At 34.5% G+C, this 26,326-nt stretch overlaps 1 protein-coding gene across 1 annotated transcript; it reads right to left on the reverse strand.

Annotated features, from left to right (window-relative positions):
• Window positions 1–6,462: 6,462 nt before the first annotated feature.
• On the reverse strand, window positions 6,463–16,655 carry LOC125662884 (glycine N-acyltransferase-like protein 3). The gene is made up of 7 exons (XM_048895239.2): window positions 16,607–16,655; window positions 11,110–11,249; window positions 10,556–10,663; window positions 10,155–10,275; window positions 9,585–9,662; window positions 7,571–7,667; window positions 6,463–7,471 (listed from the first exon to the last, which is right to left on the reverse strand). Exons 2-7 carry the CDS (start codon window positions 11,215–11,217, stop codon window positions 7,039–7,041), a joined length of 945 nt encoding a protein of 314 aa, XP_048751196.1. The 5' UTR covers window positions 11,218–11,249; window positions 16,607–16,655; the 3' UTR covers window positions 6,463–7,038.
• Window positions 16,656–26,326: the final 9,671 nt, after the last annotated feature.

Consider the following 26,326-nt stretch of genomic DNA (forward strand, 5'->3'; position numbering starts at 1 on the left):
ACTCAAGAATGATAAGCACAAATAATTCTGTTCCACTTTCTAAATTAGTCTACATTTCGAGACAAAAATCTGATGATTTTCCTATGCTTTTTGGTGATGAAAATGATTGCAATTAGTCATACTGACACAATACCAGACTGTGACAAAACATTTCATAAACACCACATGATATATAGCTATACTAGTGATACGAATATTCACAATCCAGCAGGAAATGTCCCATTTATAGTCTACAGAGAAGGCTTGTTACCATGAGTGACCTTGGCAGTAGTTTGTAGAGTTCCTCCAGAAGTACCGGGTAGTCCTCCTCACCCAGGACAACGTACGTCTCCATCTGAGTACCTTTTCTACTGCACATCGCTCTGCGTGGCCTACTTTTTTGTGGTTTGCCTATAGGTACAATGTAGCAAGGGGTAATTCGAATGAAATACAGTGAAACTTCTCTAAACCCGTCAGCTACCGGAATGAGTGAAACAGCCGGATTAGAGGGGTAGCCGGTTTAACGAGAACTTAGCATTGTAATGAGGGACTATTAAATATTTCTTCTTTGTGTCATATTTGTACCATGTTTATATGCATATATATATATATATATATATATATATATATATATATATATATATATATATATATATATCTTCATATAAAAACCAATATTGAGGACAATACTTTTTGATAATGATTTAAGTTTGAAAATTAAACAAGCAGTAACATTCCTGTAATCTACCCCAAGCCGCTAAAGCAGATACCATACCCACGGTAGGTGCTGTTCACTATGATCCTAGGGATCTAAAACGGTCATCATGAATAATTATCAGCAGACATCTAATTAACCACGCAGCTTATACCTACTGAATACCAGAGTTATGAAGTTGATCCTAATTAACACATCCCAATATTCTGCTAAAATAATCTACATTCTGTACATTCATAAATCAAGATTAACAGAAAACACAGAATAAAGAGGTTTATTAATTAACATTCCTCTTACCTAAACTCCGGTATGTCTAGCTGTCGCTTATGTAATTAACAAATGTTTCAACGCGTGTGAAAACCACAATCTTAATTTGAATATTTCTTAAGATTGTTAGTCTATAGAGCATAGAGATCAATGAAATTAATATATGTAATTATCATTAACAGACATATGTTTGTTCTTTATGTGTGCACTAAATTTTGTGCCTTGAATTTTGTATATATGCTATGCTTTTTCTGTGCGCTAAATATTGTGCCTTGAATTTTGTACATATGCTATGTAACTGATGGGCATATTGATCAAAGTAATAAAGTGATAGTATAGTAATTTAATGCCGCTTATATCCATAAGAAAGCATGGTGCAACAATTGTTAGATCTTGTACAGATTTCAGAGTACAACCAACCCCTACGGCGATTTACTATGGAGAATATAGATGTCCGTGAGGAGGGGTTAGAAAGTGACCCATATTTTTCTTTATACAGATGCATATTTACATCACATGATTTTGAATGACAGCAAAGGTGTTGTGTAGAAAATTATTTAAATGCCCCTTAAGGCTCAGGATCTCGACATTTTAGATATATGTAATAAAATATTGTCTTTCTGTAAACAAGCTATTCACAAGGTGTATCGCATCGCCATCTTGGTTTTCTTCTTTACGAGTTGCATCGCTTACAATTTCCGCGAAAATTTCGACTTAAGATGATAAATAGACCTCTATAATTACTGTATATTCAATTGCTGTTATAAAATTTAGAAATTCATTTCAAAACAAGAAACATTGGTGCACGCACCAAAGTTATGGGCCGAACAAATTTCCAAGAGAGTATCATTGTTTCCATAAACTAAAACTGTCTCGTAAACATATTGATTGGACAAGTGTCCAAATTCGACCCATTAACATACAAAATGAACAGTAATCTGTTACTCCTTAAAGATCTGTGAACTACGTGTATGTCCAGTAGGCAAAGGTTCTCCAGTGGACTTTTTTAAAGAGCAGTCTGAACCTTAACCTTAAACCATTGTGACCTCAGAATAATGTGTTTATATGCTGCTTTACGTCTCATTCTCGAATTTTTCACTCTTATAGAGACGTCACCTTCGGGCGAATTGAGCAGTGAGGGTTCTTTATCGTGCTAACGCCTATCGTGACACAGGACCATGGCTTACAAGCCTCATCTGAATGACCTAAAAATAATAGATATGGGTTATTCTGCTCCTTGGATGTTATAAGTTTGATGAATATTTACAATGTTCATTATTGGAAAATATTGAGCTTTTATCACTTGAATATATTAAGCAAACATTTTCTAATGTGCAAAATAATTCAACCAATGACTGTTGCATGAATACTGCATTAATTTAATTTCACACTTTCCATATTAAAACTGTGACATTTAATTTGGGTTATCCAAATATCATAACCTTTCGCTATGAAATAAATCAGATTTATTCAAGATTAAAAATTTTATTGGCACAACCTGTGACAATATTTAACAAAATAGTATAATGCAATAATCAAAACATTCTTTAGCACCCTTGGAATTATGCATTTTTCAAAAAAAACAAAACAAAAATGACGCCACCTCTATAAATAGGTCAGCAGATAAGCGCACGTGACCTGTGTGTTACACAAAAACAACAACAACAACAACAACAACAACAAAAAAAACCCAAAAAACAACAACAAATGTTTAAAAAACACCACCGAATTACTTTACATACAAAATGAAAACGTATCATGATAATCAGTAATCCAACTTAAAAAAAAAATACACACTCATCCCGCAGAAACTCATACGCTTCTCAAATTCTTATTTCATAGAATGGGCCGGCTCGTGCCGGCCCATAATTAAGGATTATTTCCCTCACGCATTGCTCTTATCCTTAGACGAATTTGACTCCACTTTTTTGACACTCTGTTTTCCCCTAAAATAGCTCTAAAACTTCATTGTTATTTCGGATTTCCAACATTTCGGTTGAGTATCACTGAAGAGACATTATTTGTCGAAATGCGCATCTGGGGCATCAAAATTGGTGCCAATTAAGTTTTACATTATGACCCCCTGGGTCGAGGCCTCTGCTGGTGGACTGTTATTCCCGTCTCTACAGCCCAGTAGCTAAGTACTTCGTTACTAGCTTGAAAATACGTATGTATGATGGTTGTTTAAGAAATTCTACGGTATTGAGAATATCATGTATTTGCTTACAAGTATTAAAGCATATAAAGACCTTTTTAAGTTACCTGTATTACTCAGGTGACCTATTGCAATTGGTCTGCTTCCGTCGTCGTGCGTTAACAATCGAACATTTTAAACTTCTTGATAAATACCATTCCAATTCTTTTCAAATTTAGTAAGAAGCATCTTTGGGACAAGGGGGACATAAAAAGTAAATTACAGGTCTCCTGTACTCCTGGGACCTGAGGGGCGGGGAAAAACCTGCCAAATATTGATCAATTTTCAAAACTCTTCTCTAGAACCACACATGTGTAAGAAAAACTAAATGCATCATGATGTAGAGCAGGAAGACCTATAACAAAATTGTAAATTTCATGACCCCCGGGGTAGCGGTTCTGACCTCAGGGCGGGACCAAACTTGGTATATAGTGTTTACGTGTAAAACACTAAATTGAAACTAAATGGGTAGTTAGAAAGAACAGGTAGTCCTTTACCAAAATTGTAGATTTGATGATCCCAAGGATAGGGGTTTTGGTATCAGGGTGGGGCCAAAATGGTCAGTTATTAAATGTGTAAACAATAGGACATTTTTAACTTCTACTTGATACCTACCATTCCAATTATTTTCAAATTTGGTATGAAGCATCTTTGGGACAAGTTGTAATTTCAGGACTCCTACAACTTTGGAGCCGTAGGGGTGGGGCAAAAACTGCCACAAATTGACGAATTTTCAAAAATCTTCTTCTCTAGAACCAAACATGTGTATGAAAAACTAAATGCATCATGATGTAAGCAGGAAGGCCTCTATCAAAATGTCATGATCCCCGGGGTAGAGGTTCTGACCAGGACAGAACGAAATTTGGTATATAGTGTTTATGTGTTAAATAACATCTTTTCTAGTGCTATTGATACTAAATTGAAACTGAATGGATATCTAGAAAGAACATGAAGTCCTTTACCAAAACTGTAAATTTGATTGATCTCGGGGGTAGGGGTATTGGTATGAGGGTGGGGCCAAAATGGTAGGTTAGTAGATGTGTAAACAATAGAACATTTTTAACTTCTTCTTGATAACTACTATTCCAATTCCTTTCAAATTTGGTATGAAGCATCTTTTGGACAAGGAGGACATCAATTGTAATTTTAAGGACTCCTGGGGCCTTAGGGGCAGGGTAAAACTGTTACAAATTTACAAATTTTTAGGTCTTCTCTACAACTGCACATCTTTAAGAAAAACTAAATGCATAATGATATAGAGCATAAAGGCCTCCATCAAAATTGTAAATTTCATGATCCCTGGAGTAGAAGTTCTGACTCCAGGGCGGGGTCAAACTCGGTATATATAGTGTATATGTGCAAGACATGTAAATGATATTTGCTTTATTGTTATTGATACTAAATTGAAACTAAATGGATATTTAGAAGGAGTGGGTAGTCCTTTACAAAAATTGTAAATTTCATGATCCCAGGGTGTAAGGGTTTGGTTTCAGGGTAGAGCCAAAATTATAATGGGGATTTTTGTCTATATCATTTGAACAACTTCTTTAAGTTTACTGATGGGTTCATATTAGTGATATCATTTAATGATAATACATATGTCATATTATGCAAAGCCTTTCATCAGTATATGCACTTTTGAGGGCATTCAAGTTTTAAGAACACATCTTGTTTCATGCTGTTGCTGAATATTAGAATTTAGCTTAGAAATTCAGAACAGAGAATTGTTTCTAGATTTTAGCCCTTGGGACTAGTGATACTTTTAACTAGTACTCAGGTGACCGATAAAGCCTGTGGATATCTTGTTATAGAGTAAAGGCATTTCCCAAAGTCATTATCAGATAGTTTATACATGTATATATGCTATTTCGAATGCAACAACTATCTATATAGCTCGAAATACAGTGGTGTGTCTCTTTCAATTTCATGATTCTCTTAGCGCTTCAATTTTTTAAAATTCAAAATCGGCTATATATAATCTTCCATCTCCAACATTTCCAATCATAGTATTTTGTTTTATCCAATCAGTTTATTCCATGTCAAATTGAATATTAACTTATTAAAGTATTTTTAAATACAATCTCCGTCTCATAATCCAAAATACTATCCAAATAATGTTAATTTTTTTTCCAAAATTCAAATACGTTGTCTATATTGTGATAGGACTTTCATCCAATTTTTGTTATAGCATTCTATTTTGTCATGACCATTGTAAATAACTAAGCATTTTAATGTTCCATTCCTATTAAATCTGTAAAAAGATCTTGTGAAGGACCCACAAGAATGCATTCTTTTTTAATTAATGTTTATCTTAGAGCCTGCGTGAATGCAAAATTGTTTATTGTAAATAAAGCCTGATTAAGTTATTCTATATCTTTTAAACTTGGAGACATATCGTCAGCATGTTGTATATTTGAACTTCCTTTTCCCTGTAGTCTGCTTGGAAGCCTTTTAACATAATTATAACTTAAATTTTAATTTTCAAAGATAGAATTTCAGAGATTGGACATCCATGTCTTAATCCTCTTTCAAATTCACATGTCTTTGATATCCACCTATTATTTTTAAAAATAAAAGTGGGTTATAGCATAATATTTTTATCGGTTTTAGAAGACTTGGTCTAAAGTTTTCAATTGGAAGTTCCACTCTACTAAGTCAAATTCCTGTTCGAAGTCTTACATTTACTGGATCAAGCGATGAACATGCATCTCTGTAAGGGGTTTCGTGATCCAAATCAGGTCACCTGATAGATGCGTTGGTTAAATTTTACGCACTTCCGATGGAATCCAAGCACAGAAAAAAATCTAATGTATTGACAAAATACTTTGTGTGTAATAATGCATTGCCTGGTCGAGCATTTTCTAAGAAATTGCTGTAATATATTCAATAATGACAAATCCCAATTCTAGAATGGGTATGGTAAATGAAGGATTTAAATTTTTGCCCATTCTCATTCCAATGGATGTTCCATGTTTCTTCGAAGTTTCTGATAGATAGCTAAGTTCAAAAGAACTTCGGCTGTATCAGACTCTTTCTAGACTACTGATACCGCTTCTGGTGTTTCCAAGGGTTCCATCATGTTTCGTCCGATCTCGATTTTGTATTCTTTATAGAAGTTATAAATTTGATCACTGTTTACTATTTTTATGCATGGGATGTCCACTGGCAACAATAGAATATTGCAGTTTTGGAGTTACATATACATTGTAAACAGTGTATACTATAATATTCAATACTAATTGGTCGAAAAAACTTTCATTTTGCATTAAGACTGATGAAAGATATGAATCAAAGGTAGATACAAACATCTCAGTACAAACATTATGTAATTGCTCCGACGATTTGTGTCAACCTTTTTGATATTCAACATTTATTTCATCGCGAAATATTTGATTACAAAATTTCTTAGGTGATTATCTTTCTCGATACAGCAGTTCCTATATTCAATCTCTAGACATTGCCGTCCTCCATATGCAAATTAACAACGGTCAGGCAAGGATTTCGACAGCATTCATAAATTTATCAAATTATATGTCGGTCACTTAAACTAAAACTGTGACCGATTAACCATTAAAGGAGCTAATTGATTTAGAATTTTACTGACAAATTACGAAAATGATAATCATATATAGGATTATCTCCCTCATGCATAGCTCTTATCCTTTGACGAATTTGACTCCACTTTTTGGCTCTCTGTTTTCCCCATAAATAGCTCTAGCAAGGTTATCGTTATTTCGGATTTCAAACATTTCGGTTGAGCATCACTGAAGAGACATTATTTGTCGAAATGCGCATCTGGTGCATCAAAATTGGTACCGTATAAGTTTTTACATATAGATAGTGTGCATGGTTAAAGTTTGACCTCTTCACTAGTGATTATTTCTCATTGTTTCGTTTTGTCTTTCTCATACATAAACCAGCTGAAGACAGATTCAGGGTCTGCATCACATTGTTCGTATCCAACATTTTTGTGCATCACGATTGAAGCCGTGTTGTCTGCTACAATAGCGGAGTATACGAAGTCGTGTTTCTGCAGGAGTTTCTCCGACAAAAGAGAGACTACTGCACTGCCCAGTTTCTTTCTACGATACTCTGGTAAGACGTGGATCATCCCAATGGCTCCGTAATGCTGTTCAAAACCCCAGGCCACAAGATCTCCTTTCTCATTGAGTATACACACGGATTCCAGAGACGTAGCAATGGGTGTAAAATACTCCCTGGCATCACTAAAAACGTCCTTGTACTCCCAGTGACTCAGAATTAACTCCATATACTCCTCCGAAATGGTAGATACGGTAAAGGGAGTTGGAACTTCACTATAATGAATGTCAAAGAAAACGTGGTGAACAAGACGTTGATAACAAAAGCTTTAAAATGACCTATTGGAGATGAGAAAGTTTCAGTATTTAGCTTACGTTTTCTTTAAGGTTTCCCTCGACACTCGGTATGCGTTGTTAGTGTAAGCTAGATGTACTGATGAGGTTGTAGTATCTTGGATTTTCTTCGATCCACCTGTACAGCACAAAAGAGTAGATATCTATATATCAACAATTAAGGTAATGATATAACGTATGAAATGGGCCGTTGATGTTTGCGTATGCCTTTCTAACGACTATCGTACTTTACATATACTTGGAATACAACGTTATAAGAAATGAAAACATGTCGAATGAGATATATTGAACAAAAAAGAAAGGTATAGGTCTTTGTGGCTAATATTTTCCACTTGTATAACAGTTTGAAAGACAAAATGTCCTATATAATTGACCTTAGCTACAGTCTATTGTTATAAAATAAGCGTAATTATTCAAGCGTGGCTATTTTAAACTGCAATTGAGTGCATAAGAAATCTTAACCGCGTGGATTTGTACATTTTTAGTTTATAAAACGTCTATCATTAAAGGGGAAGGCAACCCCAAAACAAATTACATGATAAGTGATACGATTAATTCTATGATAACAATTTGTTATGCTATTTTGCTGATATACGGCCGAGATAAGCTTCAGTAGTAATTTGAAAACGTTAAAAATTGAAAATCCCGCCATCTATAGAGGCTGCCATGATGTGGAACTCTTTTGTATTCAAGACCACAAAATTCAATAATTTTGACATCACACCGTATGTTCCGGTTTTGATGAGATTCTAAGATCATCAACGATGTGCGTGTGGTAGATTTTACGAATAAATAGGTTGATTCCTTCCTGTCAAGCTGTTAATTGCACTAATGTGATGGGGAGATTTGAAGGGAAAAAAATCGAAATTCCTGACCCAACCAAGTCATCTGAAAAGAAAAGACTATGTAAACTGTGGATCCATCATTTGCGTGATGGCAAGTTGAGGTTCAGGACTTTTGTATGAAGAAAGGTGTACCGTCTTATTGGTCTGCAACTCAACTTTTTTTAATTTCTTCTTGCGAAAGAACAGGCTCAAATCTATACGGCTCCAAACTTAACTGTTCGTGACTTGTCTTGTATACAGTGCTGCTGATAAAATAAACCGGAACCGACGGTGTGACGTCATAAATTAAACTTCAATGGCCGCTCTCTAGCGGCGGGTGATTTAAAAGATATAAATTGATATTGATTTAATCGTTAAGCAAGGATTTTTGTTGTTAAAGACTGTCATTTACGATATCAGGAAGTAATACTTTATTCATAAAAGCAACAGTGTGATTAGGGTTGCCTTTCCCTTTGATATTTTAAAGAAAATCAGATTATTTCCGATATTTTTCTAAATGTCACGACTATCCAAAGATCCATAGGGATGCTCCAAGCAGGCATGTCACAGGAGAAATTGTCCAAGTTAACTTTCTTACAAGTATATCAAACTCTAAGGTAAAGGTAAAGATCTTTGGTAAGAAAATAATCGTCTCATCACAAGGAATGCACAAATGAAATACGAAAGCCATATCTCAAAACTAGTCAAAAGTTATGAAACAGGTTAAACTTTTGAAATTTGGGCAAACTTCAAAGTCAAGCATAAGGTCAAAGATAATGGTGTCAATAAAATAATGTCTTGTCATAAGAAATTCATATAATACAAAATATGAACGCTTTACCACAAAAGTTCTTGAGGTATTGCCAGATTAACTTTTCTTAAAAGCAGTTCAAACTCCAAGTTGGAGGTCACGAGGTCAAAAAGTACCAAACGAAAGGATCTGTCACAAGAAATACACATATGAAATATGAGAGCTTAAGTATCTCTCACCATTCAAAAGTTATATACAAGTTTAAAGTTTGGTACAGAATGACTGACGGGACAAAAACAATTTGACCCCTATCATCGATTTCGGGAGCATAAATATTCAGTCAATATTTTGAAACGGACTTCGAATTCGATGTAATATAAGATCTTGGAAACTTTGATTACATACAGAACATTTTGATCTGTTTACACCGGGTAGTCAAACTAAATACAAGGAAACGTACAACACCCGGCTCCCGAAATGTTCGACGCATCTACATCACGTGACATAGAAATGATTTCCACCATTCTCTTTGGTCCACCTGTAAATTGAAATTACATCATCAATTTACAATCTCCAAAGCATCACACTAAGGATTCTTCGGTAAGCTAACATGCTATATTCCTATTTAACATTGTACACAGGGAGTGCCCTACTCGCCCATGGAGCTGATCCACAAAGCGTAATGCATTCTAATTCACTCCCTAGTTTTAAACATAATAAATAGCAAGGCAGCAAACAATAAACATGAAATTATATGTTGTATAGATACGTATGTTTTTAGCTGTAGTACTAAACCATCTCATGCAAAATTTCATTTGTCCAGAGAAGGGATTGGTCAGGCTGTCACGAAAATTGAAAATTTGACACGGGACTTCCGTTTTTTTCCAGGTCAGATTCAAAAGACCCATGATTAATGCCTCGGACCATGGCTTTTAGAAGAAACAAAATTAGCAATCAAACCTACCACTGTAAAACCATTTATAAAACATCAATTTTCATTTGCATTTCAATTTATTGTGATCTATTTTACCAAAAAGAAGAATGTCAGACGGAGACTCTTGAAGGACGTGACAAATCATGCGATGTAAAGCGACACTATACTCCTCCCTCCGACAGAAACCGTTTACTCTGTGTGGGGAGACGTCGTCAGCCTGAAATGTTTTTTGTTTTTTTTTTTAATTCTAGTGATCATCTCTAAAATAGCATTACTTAGCACTCAATAAGGTAAATATGCAAGTTAACAAAAGTACACATTTTGTCCAAAACTCGTCAATGTTTGTACGATCTAAAGAAATGGTGTCAAATTGCTTATATGCAGATATAATAACATTGCTAGCCATGCATTGATAGAATAAAAGGCACTTATAGGACGTCACCAGTGAACCTCTCGTATGTACATATATAAATATAATCTTACATATAACAACATACCAGGTTTTCGACTTCTAAAACACAATCAAACTCTGGCCATTTGTCGACACAGATGTACTTAAATTTTGGGATGAGATTTCTGTGGGATAACATCAATGGATAATACACCTGTATAGAAAATATAAAACCATGCAATTCAGTGAAGTCTTTTCAATTCCTAAGGGTAGGACGTTAACATATTCACATCGTGATTATTTCAAACAACGAAAAAGAAATGAATGGATGAATAGGTAAATACTCTTTACATACAATATGATATTATTATGTTTTGCCGATAACTATAAAAAGAACAGGTAGGAATTTTAAAAAATATATATTTACAATTGACACTGCATATTGAACTACTTGTCTTCGCTATAAATTAAAATCAAAACAATCAAAATTTCGTTATCTAAACAATGACGTACAGGGTATATGGGTTTGTCGTTATCAGGAATAGGACGATCGCCAGCATTGTAGGAAAATTGAATTGCGTGGATAAGCTATTATGAAACTTTCCTACAACTATGGGTAGTCAGTATCCTTCACGATAATCTACAGAGAAGGCTTGTTACCATGAGTGACCTTGGCAGTAGTTTGTAGAGTTCCTCCAGAAGTACCGGGTAGTCCTCCTCACCCAGGACAACGCACGTCTCCATCTGAGTACCTTTTCTACTGCACATTGCTCCGAGTGGCCTACTTTTCTGTGGTTTGCCTATAGGTACAATGTAGCAAGGGGTAATTCGAATGAAATACCGTGAAACTTCTCTAAACCTGCCAGCTGCCCGACTTGACACAATTCCACCGATCAATTTGGCACCTGGACGCGGTTTGCTTGAAAAAAGTGTGTTCTACTTACATTTTAAACCATACGAATTATACGAGCTCTCTCTCTCTCTCTCTCTCTCTCTCTCTCTCTCTCTCTGTGTGTGTGTGTGTGTGTGTGTGCGCGCGCGCGCGCGCGCACGCATGTGTGCACATTAACTTTTTCGAATTAACATAGAAATTTCCTTATTTGTTTTCACATCTTAGATTCGTAAATCAGTTGTATATCTCATTGTACTGATATATAAATGGAAAATGACACTGATGGTGTACAAGGATAGCTTTTAGAAAAAGCTTGCCGTCTTTAGCAACAACTTCAAAGAGTGAACTTGAATTATCTCTTTGTTTCATTTTTAAATATGCTGAATTGGATATCTTTATAAAAGCAGTGCCCTGAATCCCATTGTACATGACTTTCTACATAAGTATGACCTTGAATGTGAACGGTATTTTGTACTTATCAAAAACCATTGTTCCCCATAGTACAACTGATGTAAGCCTTTATATCAAAACAAACAAAAGAAGGTTTTCAGTGTGTTTGATAAAATATCAATATTTTTAAGGACTCGTAATGAAACAAAGCAAACAGGTATGAATTACTCAAATTTTCATAAAAGTCATTCTTATACAAGTAGTACAACTGTGAATAAAAACCCCCAAACCCGAAAATACTGTAATAGTTAAACCCCAAACCCGACAATACTGTAATAGTTAAACCCCAAACCCGAAAATACTGTAATAGTTAAACCCCAAACCCGACAATACTGTAATAGTTAAACCCCAAACCCGAAAATACTGTAATACATACTATATCATAACGTACCATTATATATAAATACTGTAATAGTCACATACTATATCATAACGTACCATTATATATAATAGTCACATACTATATCATAACGTACCATTATATATAAAGTTAGATACTATATCATAACGTACCATTATATATAAAGTTAGATACTATATCATAACGTACCATTATATATAAAGTTAGATACTATATCATAACGTACCATTATATATAAAGTCACATACTATATCATAACGTACCATTATATATAAAGTCACATACTATATCATAACGTACCATTATATATAAAGTTACATACTATATCATAACGTACCACTATATATAAAGTTAGATACTATATCATAACGTACCATTATATATAAAGTTAGATACTATATCATAACGTACCATTATATATAAAGTTAGATGGAAAAGACGAATAATTGTCATCAAGATGTGAGAATTTGTAAGGAAATGGAAATTTGTCTTAAAAGAATAGAATGAATGAATATGCATTTACATGTAATATCACAGAGAAGTGTAGAAAAAATGCAAAAGCTTTCAGTTAACCTGATACAAATAGTCTAAATTTAAGTAAGAGTGATTAAAAGCAACATAATGTGTAATATAATGTTACTGTCCTATTCGCTCTTAACATTAGCATAATTTTCAAAGGCCATTGATAGACAAAACAAAAATGGTAGCACTGCATTCATTCAATGTACATTTAAGGAGAAGAACTCGTAAGTTATTTGAACTTGTTTCTGATCCTTTTGTACATCATGTATGTACAATAAAATATGTTCAAAACAAAACAAAATATATTACATATGTCTACTTGCAACATATATATTTCAATAATATGACATATCATTCAAATATGTCATGGGAATATTGTAAACAATTACAATTAGTATTTTTATGTAATGCTTAGCTTTATGTGACAACAAAACTGAAGTGATTAGTCCCGCCAATTAGAAAATTGCCAAACACAAATTAAACAATACAAAGAATGAGTGTTTCTGGGGGTTTTATGCCAAAAAATGAGATAATTTCTCTAGAAAAATGATACTATATAAATGCCTTGTAATAGTTGTGTGTCAATTTGATTAACTGAAATTTTCTTTTTGTTCATTTTGTCATTTTTTTTAAAGATCGAAAATCTTGTTAAATTGTTAATTCGTACGTAGATTAGATCACAGAAAAAAATATCTCCCTTGGGTAAAGTGGCATTTTAACCAATGGAAATTAAGAAAATATTCACAGCATGCGTTTTCTACCAATCACAACAGAAAGGAAGTGCACAATCCGAGGACTGTAAATCACTTTGACTATGTGATTACAATTTAATGCAAGGTATTTATAGATAGCTATCTCCTAATTTCATCAGATTGTAGCAAGTAACCTTTTGTTCTCTTTATAGATTATAATTAACAATCGTTTATAATGCATCTTTTCCATATGTCCCGTGGGGATCCGGGTTAGAATAGGTCCTCAGTACCCCTTGCTTGTCGTAAGAGGCGACTAAATGGGGCGGTCCTTCGGATGAGACCGCAAAAACCGAGGTCCCGTGTCACTGTAGGTGTGGCACGATGAAGACCCCTCCCTGCTCAATGGCTAAGCGCCGAGCATAGGCCTAAATTTGCAGCCCTTCACCGGCAATGGTGACGTCTCCATATGAGTGAAATATTCCCGAGAGGGATGTTAAACAATATACAAATGTACAATCTTTTCCACAAAAGCTATGACTTTCCTGTCTTATAATTGATACCCCCAAACCTTTATTTTTATTTTTTTTTTTTAGAGATTTCAATGTTATTTTAAAATAATTTCTTTTCAAAAATCTCTTGGATAGTTATACCCATTACCGTGAAACCGGTATCTTTTATATATCTATTTTTCTTCTGATGAAAACTGTGTTGATAGTGTAATCATATATCGGATGCCTTCATGATGCGTGTACTCCATTATCGCCTTCATTGATAGATCATTAGCTCATACAGTCACTTCATGAGCTGGGGGAGGGGGGATAAGGAATTAAAAGCTAGTGTCCTATCGATATCAGTGAAATATCTGATGTTTCGTCTCGGACGTCAGTGGCGTAGCGTGCTCCATTTACATGTGCTGGGAAGAACTAGAAGACCAAGGTCTCATTTAGAAGTGAAACGCAAAAAAGGGGATGGGTGGGTGGGTGGGGGGGAGTAAGAAACCATCTTCCGCTGGGGGTTGGAAGCCTCCCCGAGAATAAGACGCGATATTACAGCTTCTGAGAGCAGAAAATTGCTAGGTAACACAAATAGGTAACTATGCATTTTATTCATATAAAAGGTAAATTCTGAGTACATCGTATTTGATTTCTTTTCAAACATTAAAAAAAACCCCAACAAACAAAAAACAAAAAAACCAACAAAAAAAACCCCCCAAAAAACAAACCCACAAATACATGTAAACTAAATGTACATGTATTGTATCAGTCTAAGTAAATCGGCCAGTCACAACTATATGGATATTCAAAACCTGTATTTTATATCAGAATATTCATTAATTATTCTAACACCCTCACCCCCTCCAAAAAGAATTTCGTTTATCAGAATCGACAATCGTTGTAATTTTTTTCATAAATACTGTGCAGTACGTTTTTAATATTTCATATTAATTTGGTTGGGAATAAAATCAAGGTGTCACGAGAAATTCTACTTTCTCTGTAATGGTGAATAATGGGAGCATATCTTTGTGCGGAGTAATTATTTTGACAGGGTTGTGCTGGGATTCGGATATAGCCCAACCAACACTCTGTGTAAGTGGGCTTTTACTGCTTTCGGGCGGAAGAAATCACTCATTTTTTTTCAAAATTTGGTTGACATATGTATGCTTAAAATTCGAGGGAAAATCTTTATTCGGAAATATAATTTTACTAAACGATGAAAACTCAACAGTGTGGTGGCATATTTCTGGCATCGCTTGTCAGATAATGATATCGACTCGTCAGATAATATTGTCAACTGCTAAGTTAATCATATCGACTTGTCAGTTAATGATATCGACTTGTTAGTTAGTCATGTTGACTTGTCAGTTAATCATGTCGACTTGTCAGTTAATCAGGTCGACTTGTCAGTTAATGATATCGACTTGTTAGTTAGTCATGTTGAATCGTAAGTTAATCATGTCGACTTGTCAGTTAATCATGTTGACTTGTCAGTTAATAATGTCGACTTGTCAGTTAATCATGTTGAATCGTCAATTAATTATGTCGACTTGTCAGTTAATGATATCGACTTGTCAGTTAATGATATCGACTTGTTAGTTAGTCATGTTGAATTGTTAGTTAGTCATGTCGACTTGTCAGTTAATCATGTTGACTTGTCAGTTAATCATATCGACTTGTCAGTTAATGATATCGACTTGTTAGTTAGTCATGTTGAATTGTTAGTTAGTCATGTCGACTTGTCAGTTAATTATATCAACTTGTCAGTTAATCATGTTGAATCGTCAATTAATTATGTCGACTTGTCAGTTAATTATGTCGACTTGTCAATTAATCATGTTGACTTGTCAGATAATCATGTCAACTTGTCAGTTAATCATGTTGAATTGTTAGTTAATTATGTTGACTTCTCAGTTAATCATGTTGAATTGTCAATTAATTATGTCGACTTGTCAGTTAATCATGTCAACTTGTCAATTAATCATGTCAAATTGTCTGTTAATCATGTCGACTTGTCAGTTAATCATTTCGACTTGTCAGTTAATCATGTTGAATTGTTAGTTGATTATGTTGACTCGTCAGATAATTTTGTTCACTTGTCAAATGTTAAAATATGATAAAGTAACCATAATGCTTTTGCGCCCAACAACATAATGATCTGACACGTCGACATAAAGATCTGTCAGGTCGACATAATGATCTTTTAGCAAACTTGTTAGATGATGATGTCGACTTTGACTTATCAGATATTAGGACGGAAAGTAGACATGTCAGCACTGAGCAAATGACATTAGTTTAATGGAATTAAAAGATAATGAGGAAATATGAATCGGGATTTTTCCCGACAAGTCGACATGATTATCTGACAAGTGATGACAGAAACACGCCACCGTACAACAGTTTAAGGGTATACACTGATCGTGAATTGTTTAACATCAAAACAGTTATCCGAATATTAACTTTGTGGTGATTTATGAAATTTACTTCATAAAATCATGTGTATGCAATTGCCCTTTTACCTCAACGGACGCTACGCCACTGGACGTAAAATTGTACACAGTAATAATTGACGCGATGTGACAACTTTCCATACAGAGTAATGTATAAAACAACTCCCTATAATAAACAGTTATAGTCAGTAAAACTTGAACTATGTAAAGCATTCTATACAATTTGCACGGTGTATATGATGATTATCTTTTACATTGATTAGATATACGTATTTAGATGTACAAAGATTCCCCACCTTAGTTTCTTCGTTATGGCAATTTCTACCACTGCACGTTCGTGCCAATTATAGGGGGAGACCCATAATCTAACATTTCGGATATAGGTACACGTGATATCTAGTACGATATTGTATTGTATCGTGTTCTTTGCATTTTCTATAATATAGTATTCGAAATTGTTGGAAAAATGTATTTTTACTTAAAAATATTGCCACAATAGATATTGGACTGAAAAAGTGTTGACTACACTTACTGTGTATGGTAAAACCGTGTGGGGAACACGAGGGATAATTTTTACATACCTTATTAGAATAGGAATTGTTTCAGAGATCTGAGGCGGTGAATGGGCGAAAAACGGGAAATTACAAGGAAAACGAAGTTCGAAGCGAGGGAGGGGTCTGACATCATGTTCACTCTTGTTATCAAAAATATAGTATTGTTTACATATTTGAACGGGAGCAAGCCCCTGTGGATAAGGCAAGATAAAGAACCCTCACTGCTATAACCCAGATCATCATGCATAGGTAAAAACTGGAAGGCAGTTCACTTGAAAACAAACAGCCATATAACAGTGAGTCTCCGCTGAAAACCAAAGATGATGATGATCCCAGTTCGCAGTTAGATCAGAGCGAGGATACTTTCAGTCGTGAGCGTTTACAATCTGAGCAAAGTAATGACTCTGCTATTTTTCAACTTAGCAATCGTGGCGTTTCCGCCAGAAGAGGCCGCCAAAGTCGGAGAGTGCCTCTACATCAAAGACGACATCCTTGTGCAAAAATGACGACCACCTGACGCACACCTTGTAAACCAATCAGAAAATTCCATCTGTCCCTCTCCAACCCATTCCAGCTTTTGAAGAACCTTTTAAGTCGAGTGTTGTTGGATTGTTTAGAGCCTTTGCCGAATATTGGGTTAGGGAACCAGTACTTACTAATTATTTTGTGTATGTCCACTCGATTCCCTGAAGCTATATATACCTCATAGGAATGTTGCAAAGAGTGACTTTTGTCAGGCTACTGTATAATATTTTGGCCATAAAGTAGGTCAAGCTATGTACAAATGTCATTGTTGAAGTGAAGGTTCAAGCTATCAACAAGTTGCCGATTCCTACAAACAAGAAAGAGTTGATAAAATTTGGGCATGTCTGGTTTTTACAGAAAATTTTGTTCCATTTTTCCTCTATGTTCACTTACCAACCTTTTGCAAAAGAGTGTGACGAATCAATTTGTAAAATTAAATCTGTCCTCATGTCCTCTGTTATAACCAGGGGTCCGTGTTTGCCCAACTCTCTATTTTGTATTGCTTATAGGAGCTATGAGATTGATCACTGTTCTTTATCTTCACCTTTCATGAGTAGTCCAGTTTATTCAGCCCCAAATTTTTCTAAGCAGTTTAAGGTTACTGTTGGTACTAGTGATGTAGGAGTCGATACTGCTTAGTTTCCAGGGCGTAGCGACAATGTTGATAGAGTTGTTTCTTATTTTTCAAAGAAACTTACAAAATGTCAACAAAATTATTTTACCATTGAAAAGGAGTGTCTTGCTTTGTTGATGTTGATTTGAATGTTACTGTGCATCCATTTCTTGTTGTGTTTTTTTTACGGATCACAACGCCCTACCTTTTTTTTTTTTGCATTAAATGTCAAATAAAAATCAAAGACTCACAAGATGAAGTATATTGTTATAGGAGTATGATATTTATATTAAACATACCAAAAGGAAGACGTGCAATGTTATTGCAGATGCCTTGTCTCAACGACATTCATTCATTCTTTATTTCCTCCATGTGGAGATATTGCAATATAATATGAGAGAGATGTAAATTAATAGAGATATTTACAAAGACTCTCAGTTGATAGAATTGTTAAATTTTGACATATAAATGAAAACTGTATCATGTACATTTTAGATTGACTATAGATTTGTTTAATAATCCAAAAATATGCTGCACATTAATATAACAAATTTTGATAGACTGTTAATGTTTTCTTTTTTCTATCAAAGTTATATTATGCAGTTACAAAGGGATATGATGTTTACAAATGACGATATATAGTTATACAAAACTTGAATAAAATCAAATTGAATATGCTACTCATTAAAATTGTTAATTTTTGTGCTGTCATTGAATTTAGATGAAATGGACCCAACATGAACTGAATTGAAACCCCCCCATTCGTGCTGTTCTGAATCGAAACCGAACCGAACCGAGCAACCCTGAATCGTCCCAGCTCTATAAGTTTAGTCAATGATATACTGTAGTTCAATATTATTATCATTACTATTATTTACTGCTTTGATTCGATGTATATACATTCAGATCTTGAATCGTGGAGAAGTAGGTTTCCATCGTCATTGAAACATAGGAAGTTTTTATAATACACTGTAATTGATTGACACCTGTGATCTAGAAAATATTCTTAAAGATTTATTTTTAAAACAATATTTGTCAGAGTTCAATTGAAAGTGATGCCATACCTGTTTGCCTGCATTATGCACTTTCTAGAAAATTTATTATTTTTTGTTTTGTTTTAGTATAAGTAAACTGTAAATTGTTTGGTAACAAGCACTAAACATTTTACACCTGGAGAATGAATTTGAACTAACGGCTGATTTGTGACAACTTGAATATCCTCGTGTGTGAATTAAAGTCGGCGGTAAACAAACATCGGACACTGTTTTGTGAACTTTGATCCAGTTAGTAATTTTTTATTGACATTTTTCTGTAAATAATTGTGAATAAATTGTTAAATCTTCGAATTCTTTGTGATTCATTTCTGCTGATCTTCGAGTTATTTCTGACCCATAACAATACAAATAATACAGGTCCGTGGTAATTTTGAACAATTGATGATGTTTTGCTATTTAGAAGGTGGAATCGATATGAAATCTCACTGTAGTAAATTCATGCGGTAAGCTGTATAAGGACATAAGTTCCTTGTCTTTTGGCTCTTGGTAATTTAATGACTTTGTACCATTTGCGAATCTTCCGATAACACTGTTAAGGAATAAATGCTTATTTTTTTTATTTGAATACATTGAATGGATTTTATCGAAGGAATAAAACGCACGTGTTTTAGCTCACCTGAGCCGAAGAATCAAGTGAGCTTTTCTGATCAAAATTTGTCCGCCATCTGTTGTCGTTGTTGTCGTCAGCGTTAACTTTTCACATTTTCAACTTCTCCAGAACCACTGAAACGATTTCAATCAAACTTGGCTCAAATCATTCTTGCCTGGAGTGGATTCAAGCTTTTTCCAGTGAAAGGTTCTGTCCCCTTCAAAGTGGAGATAATCAAGAAAAGACAAAAATAGGGTGGGTCATTTAAGAATCTTCTCAAGAACCACCACTGAGCTAGAAAAATGGAAATTTACATGGAAGCTTACTGACAGAGTAGATTCAAGTTTGTTCAAATCATGGCCCTTGGTGGTAGGATGGGGCCACAAAATGGGATCAAAGATCACTGGGCCAGAAAAGGGAAAATCCTGACAGAGAAGATTCAAATTTGTTCAAATCATGCTCCCCCAGGGGTACAGGAAATTGATTAAGCAATTGTTAAAACAAATTCTTTTCAAAAGTAGCAAGGTCACACTAAAACAACTCAAAATGCAAATGTTTGCAAGTTGTGTGGATTCACATTTATCTTTTTATGCCCCTGCGATTGAAGTCGAGGGCATATCTGCCCTGTCTGTCTGATACTTTTTTCCAGCACTCTAGCGCGCATCCACCATAAAAGACATTCTTTCAGAAATATTCATTAGAAAATCACAGTTTTCCTCTTGTATAAAATGAACCAGTATTCCGTTAATACCAATGTACATGTATAATGTCTTATTATTATTATCATGCGTCATTATTGGTCTGGTTTATTACATCGATAGGATACTACAATGTATTTATCACGGCACAGCTTTAAGGTATATTGCGTGGACTTTCCGTCTGTCCGTCATTTTGCCTTTCCTTGCCTTGGCCATCTTTCACAGTGAAGACTGGGACTATCAAACCTAGTCAGCTGATGTCTCTTTAAGGAAAGGTGGTGACCCAAAATTAGGTCATTGTGGTCTCATAATTCATTGTTATTTTCATCTTCATCCTTATTTTCATCTTCATCGTGATTGCTACATGTATCTTCATCGTTATTTTCATCTTCATCCTTGTTGTCATCTTCATCTTTATTTTCATCATCATTGTCATCTTCATTGCTATTTTCATTTTCATATTTGTATGAAAGTCATCCTCATCGCTAATATCATCTTCATCATTATTGTCATCTTCACCAGTATTTTCCACTTCATGTTATTTTATCACTGCTGGAAGATATCTACGCCATCTTAAAGTGAATTTTTATTTCCAATTTCATTTTTATAGACATAAACTTATAAGAATTGCATGCTTACTCATGGCGAATTTTCATCATCTCAGTCATTAGGTATTGTGTGAAAAGGGCCAATGAATTGCTAGCATTCGTGGCTTATAAGGGCTAAAGATATCGTACGGAATTGAAGAAACTGTAACAGCCGTTTCTTGGTGATTGAGTGACAGTGGTACATATTAAATTTACTAGATGAGATTGACGTGTTGTATTCTAGACATACCGGAGAGCTCTAACAAACAGTGTTGGAAATAATTGTATCAGTTTGTTCGTAGATATTGACATTAAGCCAATTCATGATCAAGATTCTGTGAAAAACATGCACGACGCCTAGACACTCTCCACACGATATCATTGTTCGATACATATATTGACTGTGCTGCAAAGTCAGCAAATGAAGTAGAGAGTACTAACTCAGATCTTTATTTTAAAAAAGTGCTAGGTGTCAAGAAAAGCGCTGTTTTTGTGATGGTGTATCATGAAGTAGGGCGGAAGTCATTGCATTGGAGCAGAAAATATAGAATCTTCTGATCGGGCGTGGACAATTTTATGATATTCCAGAGAAATGAAAAACTGTAAATTATTTTTACTGTCACAAGTTGAAGATGAGTGCCGTTTTATAATGGTTTGTCCAGTGTTTTTTTTTTTGGGGGGGGGGGGGGATAAAGTTACAAGAAGAAAAATGTCCTCAAAGAAATATTACTTTGAAAATTCCTCTATTTTCAAACTTGTTCAACTTTTGTCATCAACAAATGGTACATAATTATGTAAACTGGGAAAATTTCTTTTCTTAAGTGTTCAATATTAAGGGGGGAAAATTGATATACTGCATGAATGATGAGAAAATCTCTCTATTTCTACTGGGGCCTGTCCTCACTATCATCATCATTATTATTGTGGGGTTTGGGAGATGGGATTAGAAATTGTTCGTTTGGTTTTGTGTTTTGTTTTGTGTTTGTTTTTCTCTGAATATTAGGGATGTCAACGAGTACTCGGCTATCGCTCGGTCATACCGATCATCGACTAACTTTTTCATACTCGAGTACTCGTTAAAAATAGCATATTTAGTAATGTTAATAAATTCTAAATGTTTCAGTGTTTTTGTGAGTAAAAATCATGTACGGGTAAAGTCAAACCGGTTAAATTCGTTCATGTTCAAATAAATCATTTTTTAATTGGATGTCGGTCTGTAAACATGCCTTCAAAATCCACTGTTTGGACATACTTTAGAAGATCTCATGATGGAAAAACGGTGACATGTACTGATGACTTAGGTACACTTGTACCCTGTCAGTCCGGCGGTGATTTTTTTTTACCGAGTACTCGACTATCGCTCGACTATAGCCTCCGAATATTCGACTAGGCTATCCGAGTAAAATTGACATCCCTACTGAATATCCTGCCTTGTTTTGTGTATATGTCACACTGAAAATGATTATATGTATTTTTGTACAAATTATCTCATGTATATACATTAAAACCATGAACTGTGTGGTTCATGGGAATAAACAATACAATCCGTGTCATTTATTCCGTGTTTGTCCAATGGTTAAAAGTACTATTAATCAAACTGCACGCACTCACGCACACGGTAGAATAAAATAAGTCCTTAGTATAGGCAAAATATAGAAAAAAATTCAGATGAAGACTTTACATTTACAATGTGAAATCTTCATCTGAATTATATAAATAGATTATTCAATATATATGTATATCATTATTCAATGTAATGATAGGTACGTTTCCATTAATTTTCTTGCCACGATTTTTCTATATTTAGAAAACTGATTATGTACCGTATATAGAAATTGTTACACATTAATGAGGTTTTGTTGGTTATGCGTCCCGTCGAGAATCACCAGATGTAGTCGTCATAGAAAGATAATACACATAACCGTATTCTGTCTCTACATATAATACAAGACTTGTGTTACACTTTTCATATCCCTGCGAACATTTCATCATTGCAGAATTTCTAGTTACAAGTACCAGGGTACATGAAACTGTATTTACCCCCATTAAATTGGAACAACTGAATCAAATCTGATTGAATGCTTTCTGTATCTTGTCATTTTTCTGGATGATTGTAAATATGAAAATTACGATATGATAAATACCTTGATAGATTCATGTCTTTTCCACACGAGCTTCAACGCTGTAGAATATATTGTTACTATGGAAACAGAACCCTCTAAAATGGTTTGGTCAATTGAATCATTGGATGAATAGATAATTTCAGATGCCATTTAAAAAAAAAACTACCAATGTAGGTACATGTAGTTTCTAGAAATTGACCCCCCTTTTTTGATTAACTTAATATCACGGTTATTTACTCGGGGAAAATAATCTTTAAAGCAATTAATGTTTGATCTATTGCGTCCTGGTAATTATCACCCGTGCAAGTTTAATCGTTATACAATATATAATCATCAGGAGTCGAACTTAATTGCAATAAAAGTTGCCCAATTCAATTTAGATTTAGACGTTTTCAAATAAAATTGTACACGCTGTGCAAGAAAAGGAGAGCGAAAATAATGAAAAAATAAAATGAGTGATCACTAAGATTAAAAGGCTCTATCTGTTAAGGTCACTAGTGGATGAATATTACACTGCTTAATAAACGCGTCCTGGGAATCACTATAAATATGTAACATGAAAAGCAACGATTCTGAAGAGCTGAATGTGACTGCGATTTAATTAAGTGGACTTTCATTTCGAATTGCTACGAGATTTGAGTACTCTTAAAATCAATGGAGATCGAGCATTTTCGCTAAGGTCGGTACCTAAAGCAGAACAAGTCGAAAAAAAAAACGTCAAATGATCACCCCAGACAAGACAGACGGTTAATAATCAAATCGATCCAATAAGCGGTATACACATCCCAGTAAAAGTGATTTTATTTAAAGGGTTTTTTGTTACTGTTGCTAATACTATCCGATTTTCACTTAGAATCTGTCAGCGTTGATTACAAAATCTTGGACGATTCCTTTACAGCGTTGTCTTAGATGTGATCATTACGCGGTGGTCATTTCTCAGGGACCGCCCCCTTTAACCAATACCTTCATTAAGCCGAGCACCTGTCCATCTCACTGGATTCGTCTGGGGGATATTGTAATGTTAAACATGGAATTTCTGGTTCTTAGATCTTTTATAGCTGTTGTCCTGGTAGCTGTGTTGGCGGTAAGTTTAGGCATCAATGTTTATGTGAGGGCTTTCACTGAGAAAAAAAAAATCAAATAAACTGATAGGCTGATATTTAATTTTCTGTGAAATTTTCATTTTTACTACATAATGGTATGGCATTATCGTCAGTTTATAGGTGTTGAATTTCATGCATGTTTCTGCATCATAGACCTGATACTAAGCATCGTGCACTTGGAGAAGGAGGTGTGATATGATGATAAATATGGAGTATGTTTAGAAATTATTCGGATTATAAAACTAGAATCGAGAAACGTTACAAGGCTAATATTGAAAGAAAAAAATGTAACATCACCCTATAGTGGGTTATAGAACTACAGTGTATATAACAATACAATATATTGAATTTCCTTGCATGTCATTTAAGGCGTTACTTGCAATATGAGATCTATAATTATAATTTGATAAATTTTGCCAATAAACTCCTAAACGCTTCACCCAAAGTTAATGTTTGCACCTTTGATATTATTCCATATGTGAGGCGGAGTCCGTAACCTATAATAGAATCTTATACTTGATTACTAAATATTGTAAAATTAATTAAAAACCTACCTTTGCTTTCGATAAACTGCCCTGAAATAGCAAAAATGAGAGTAAAGTGGTGGACATGCTTTGGCGGATGCAAGCCACATTTACAACTTAAGGAGGTATGCTACAGCAGAGAAATTTGATATGGGTGAAAAGTGAAGGATGTGTTCAACAATATTTTGAAATTGAAAACTTTCAAATCTACTTTATTTAGTAAAAAATAATGCAGTTTTTGTTGAAAGCAATCTGAGAAAATTTTAAAAGCCCTGCTGGACTCGAACCAGCGATCTACAGTTCAGCAGTCGACGTGCTAACCAACTGAGCTACTCGGCTAGACAATGATTTTTTTTTAAATGAATAGGCAAATATTGCTGATATTTATATTTTCATCCATGTTTTAAAAGGAAGTCAGCCATTATGACGATGTAGAGTACCCCCTTAAGATAATGCGATATGAAGTACATCCGTTGTTTATCGATTCTTGATTTTGATCTTACAGAAGAATTATTGAATGAATAAAATATGCCTGTTCGTTTCTTCAATCCGTGATTTTATTCTTGAATCAGTCTTATGGGAATTTCCAGAACGAAGCGCCCAGAACGAGGCAACATCATGAACGCTTAGGTCTACAACCAATCGCACATTCCCGGGCCTCTCCGGCAAGCCGAAAAACAACCCTAGATTTTGCGATTGGTTTACAACATGATCAGCATAAAATTGTGTACAGTGTTAATTATACTTAAAATAGTTTCGACTAGGACCATATTTATCATTTTATGAAGATTTAAAATCATTTTACTTATACACATCTCATTCAGCGAAGGACACCCCCTCCCGAGACCAACGATCTGACACCTCGATAAATTTTTAAATACGATATTCATCTGATATTTTCGATGTTCTTAATTTTTTCCGTGATTATAGAAGTCAATGTTACGACTTTTTATAATAATTCATTAACAGTTACTGATATGTACAAAACAATAAACACACAAAAAAGTTTTATTTTGGTTGAACGTGTTATGTGATGACGTAGAATAATCTAACTGTGTCTCGGGACAGGCTCTCACCACAGTTAGAATGCCTCCCATATGCCCGTAATGTAACAGAAAATTGCAGAATCGCTCCAAAACGATTTTAAAATCACCAAAGAATAAACGCGTAAATATAAAGTTAAAATTGAACACAACTAACCTCACTGATAATTCGGAAGTCCTTAACACTGTAAAAATACGTAAAATGATATTGTAAACTGAGCACTTTTCTCGATTCAATTTGACTGCCATTTTACCGGAAACTTTTATCGGAACACCCTGCTGTTTTCCAAAACGAATGCTCAATGAAGAACCACCCATTACTATATTGGAAAACAGTGAAACTTACCTTTCGCAAAGAGCTTGAAGATAAAAAGAGTACGACGTGCAGTGGACACAGAATTACCGTGTAGAATTGAAAGACGAACAGGCAGAAATAAACTCTGCAACGCTAAACGGAAAAGATATAAAGTGTTTGCCAATGCAATCTGGTTATTTTCTTCATTCAGGCCTAATGAAAGCAATTTTCATCAAAAGACGAATATCAAACCTTCATATTGATTTAATTCGACGCTGCAATGTTGACTTAATCATATTTATTAATT

Source organism: Ostrea edulis, chromosome 1, assembly GCF_947568905.1.
Source record: "Ostrea edulis chromosome 1, xbOstEdul1.1, whole genome shotgun sequence".
Taxonomy (NCBI): Eukaryota; Metazoa; Mollusca; class Bivalvia; order Ostreida; family Ostreidae; genus Ostrea; species Ostrea edulis.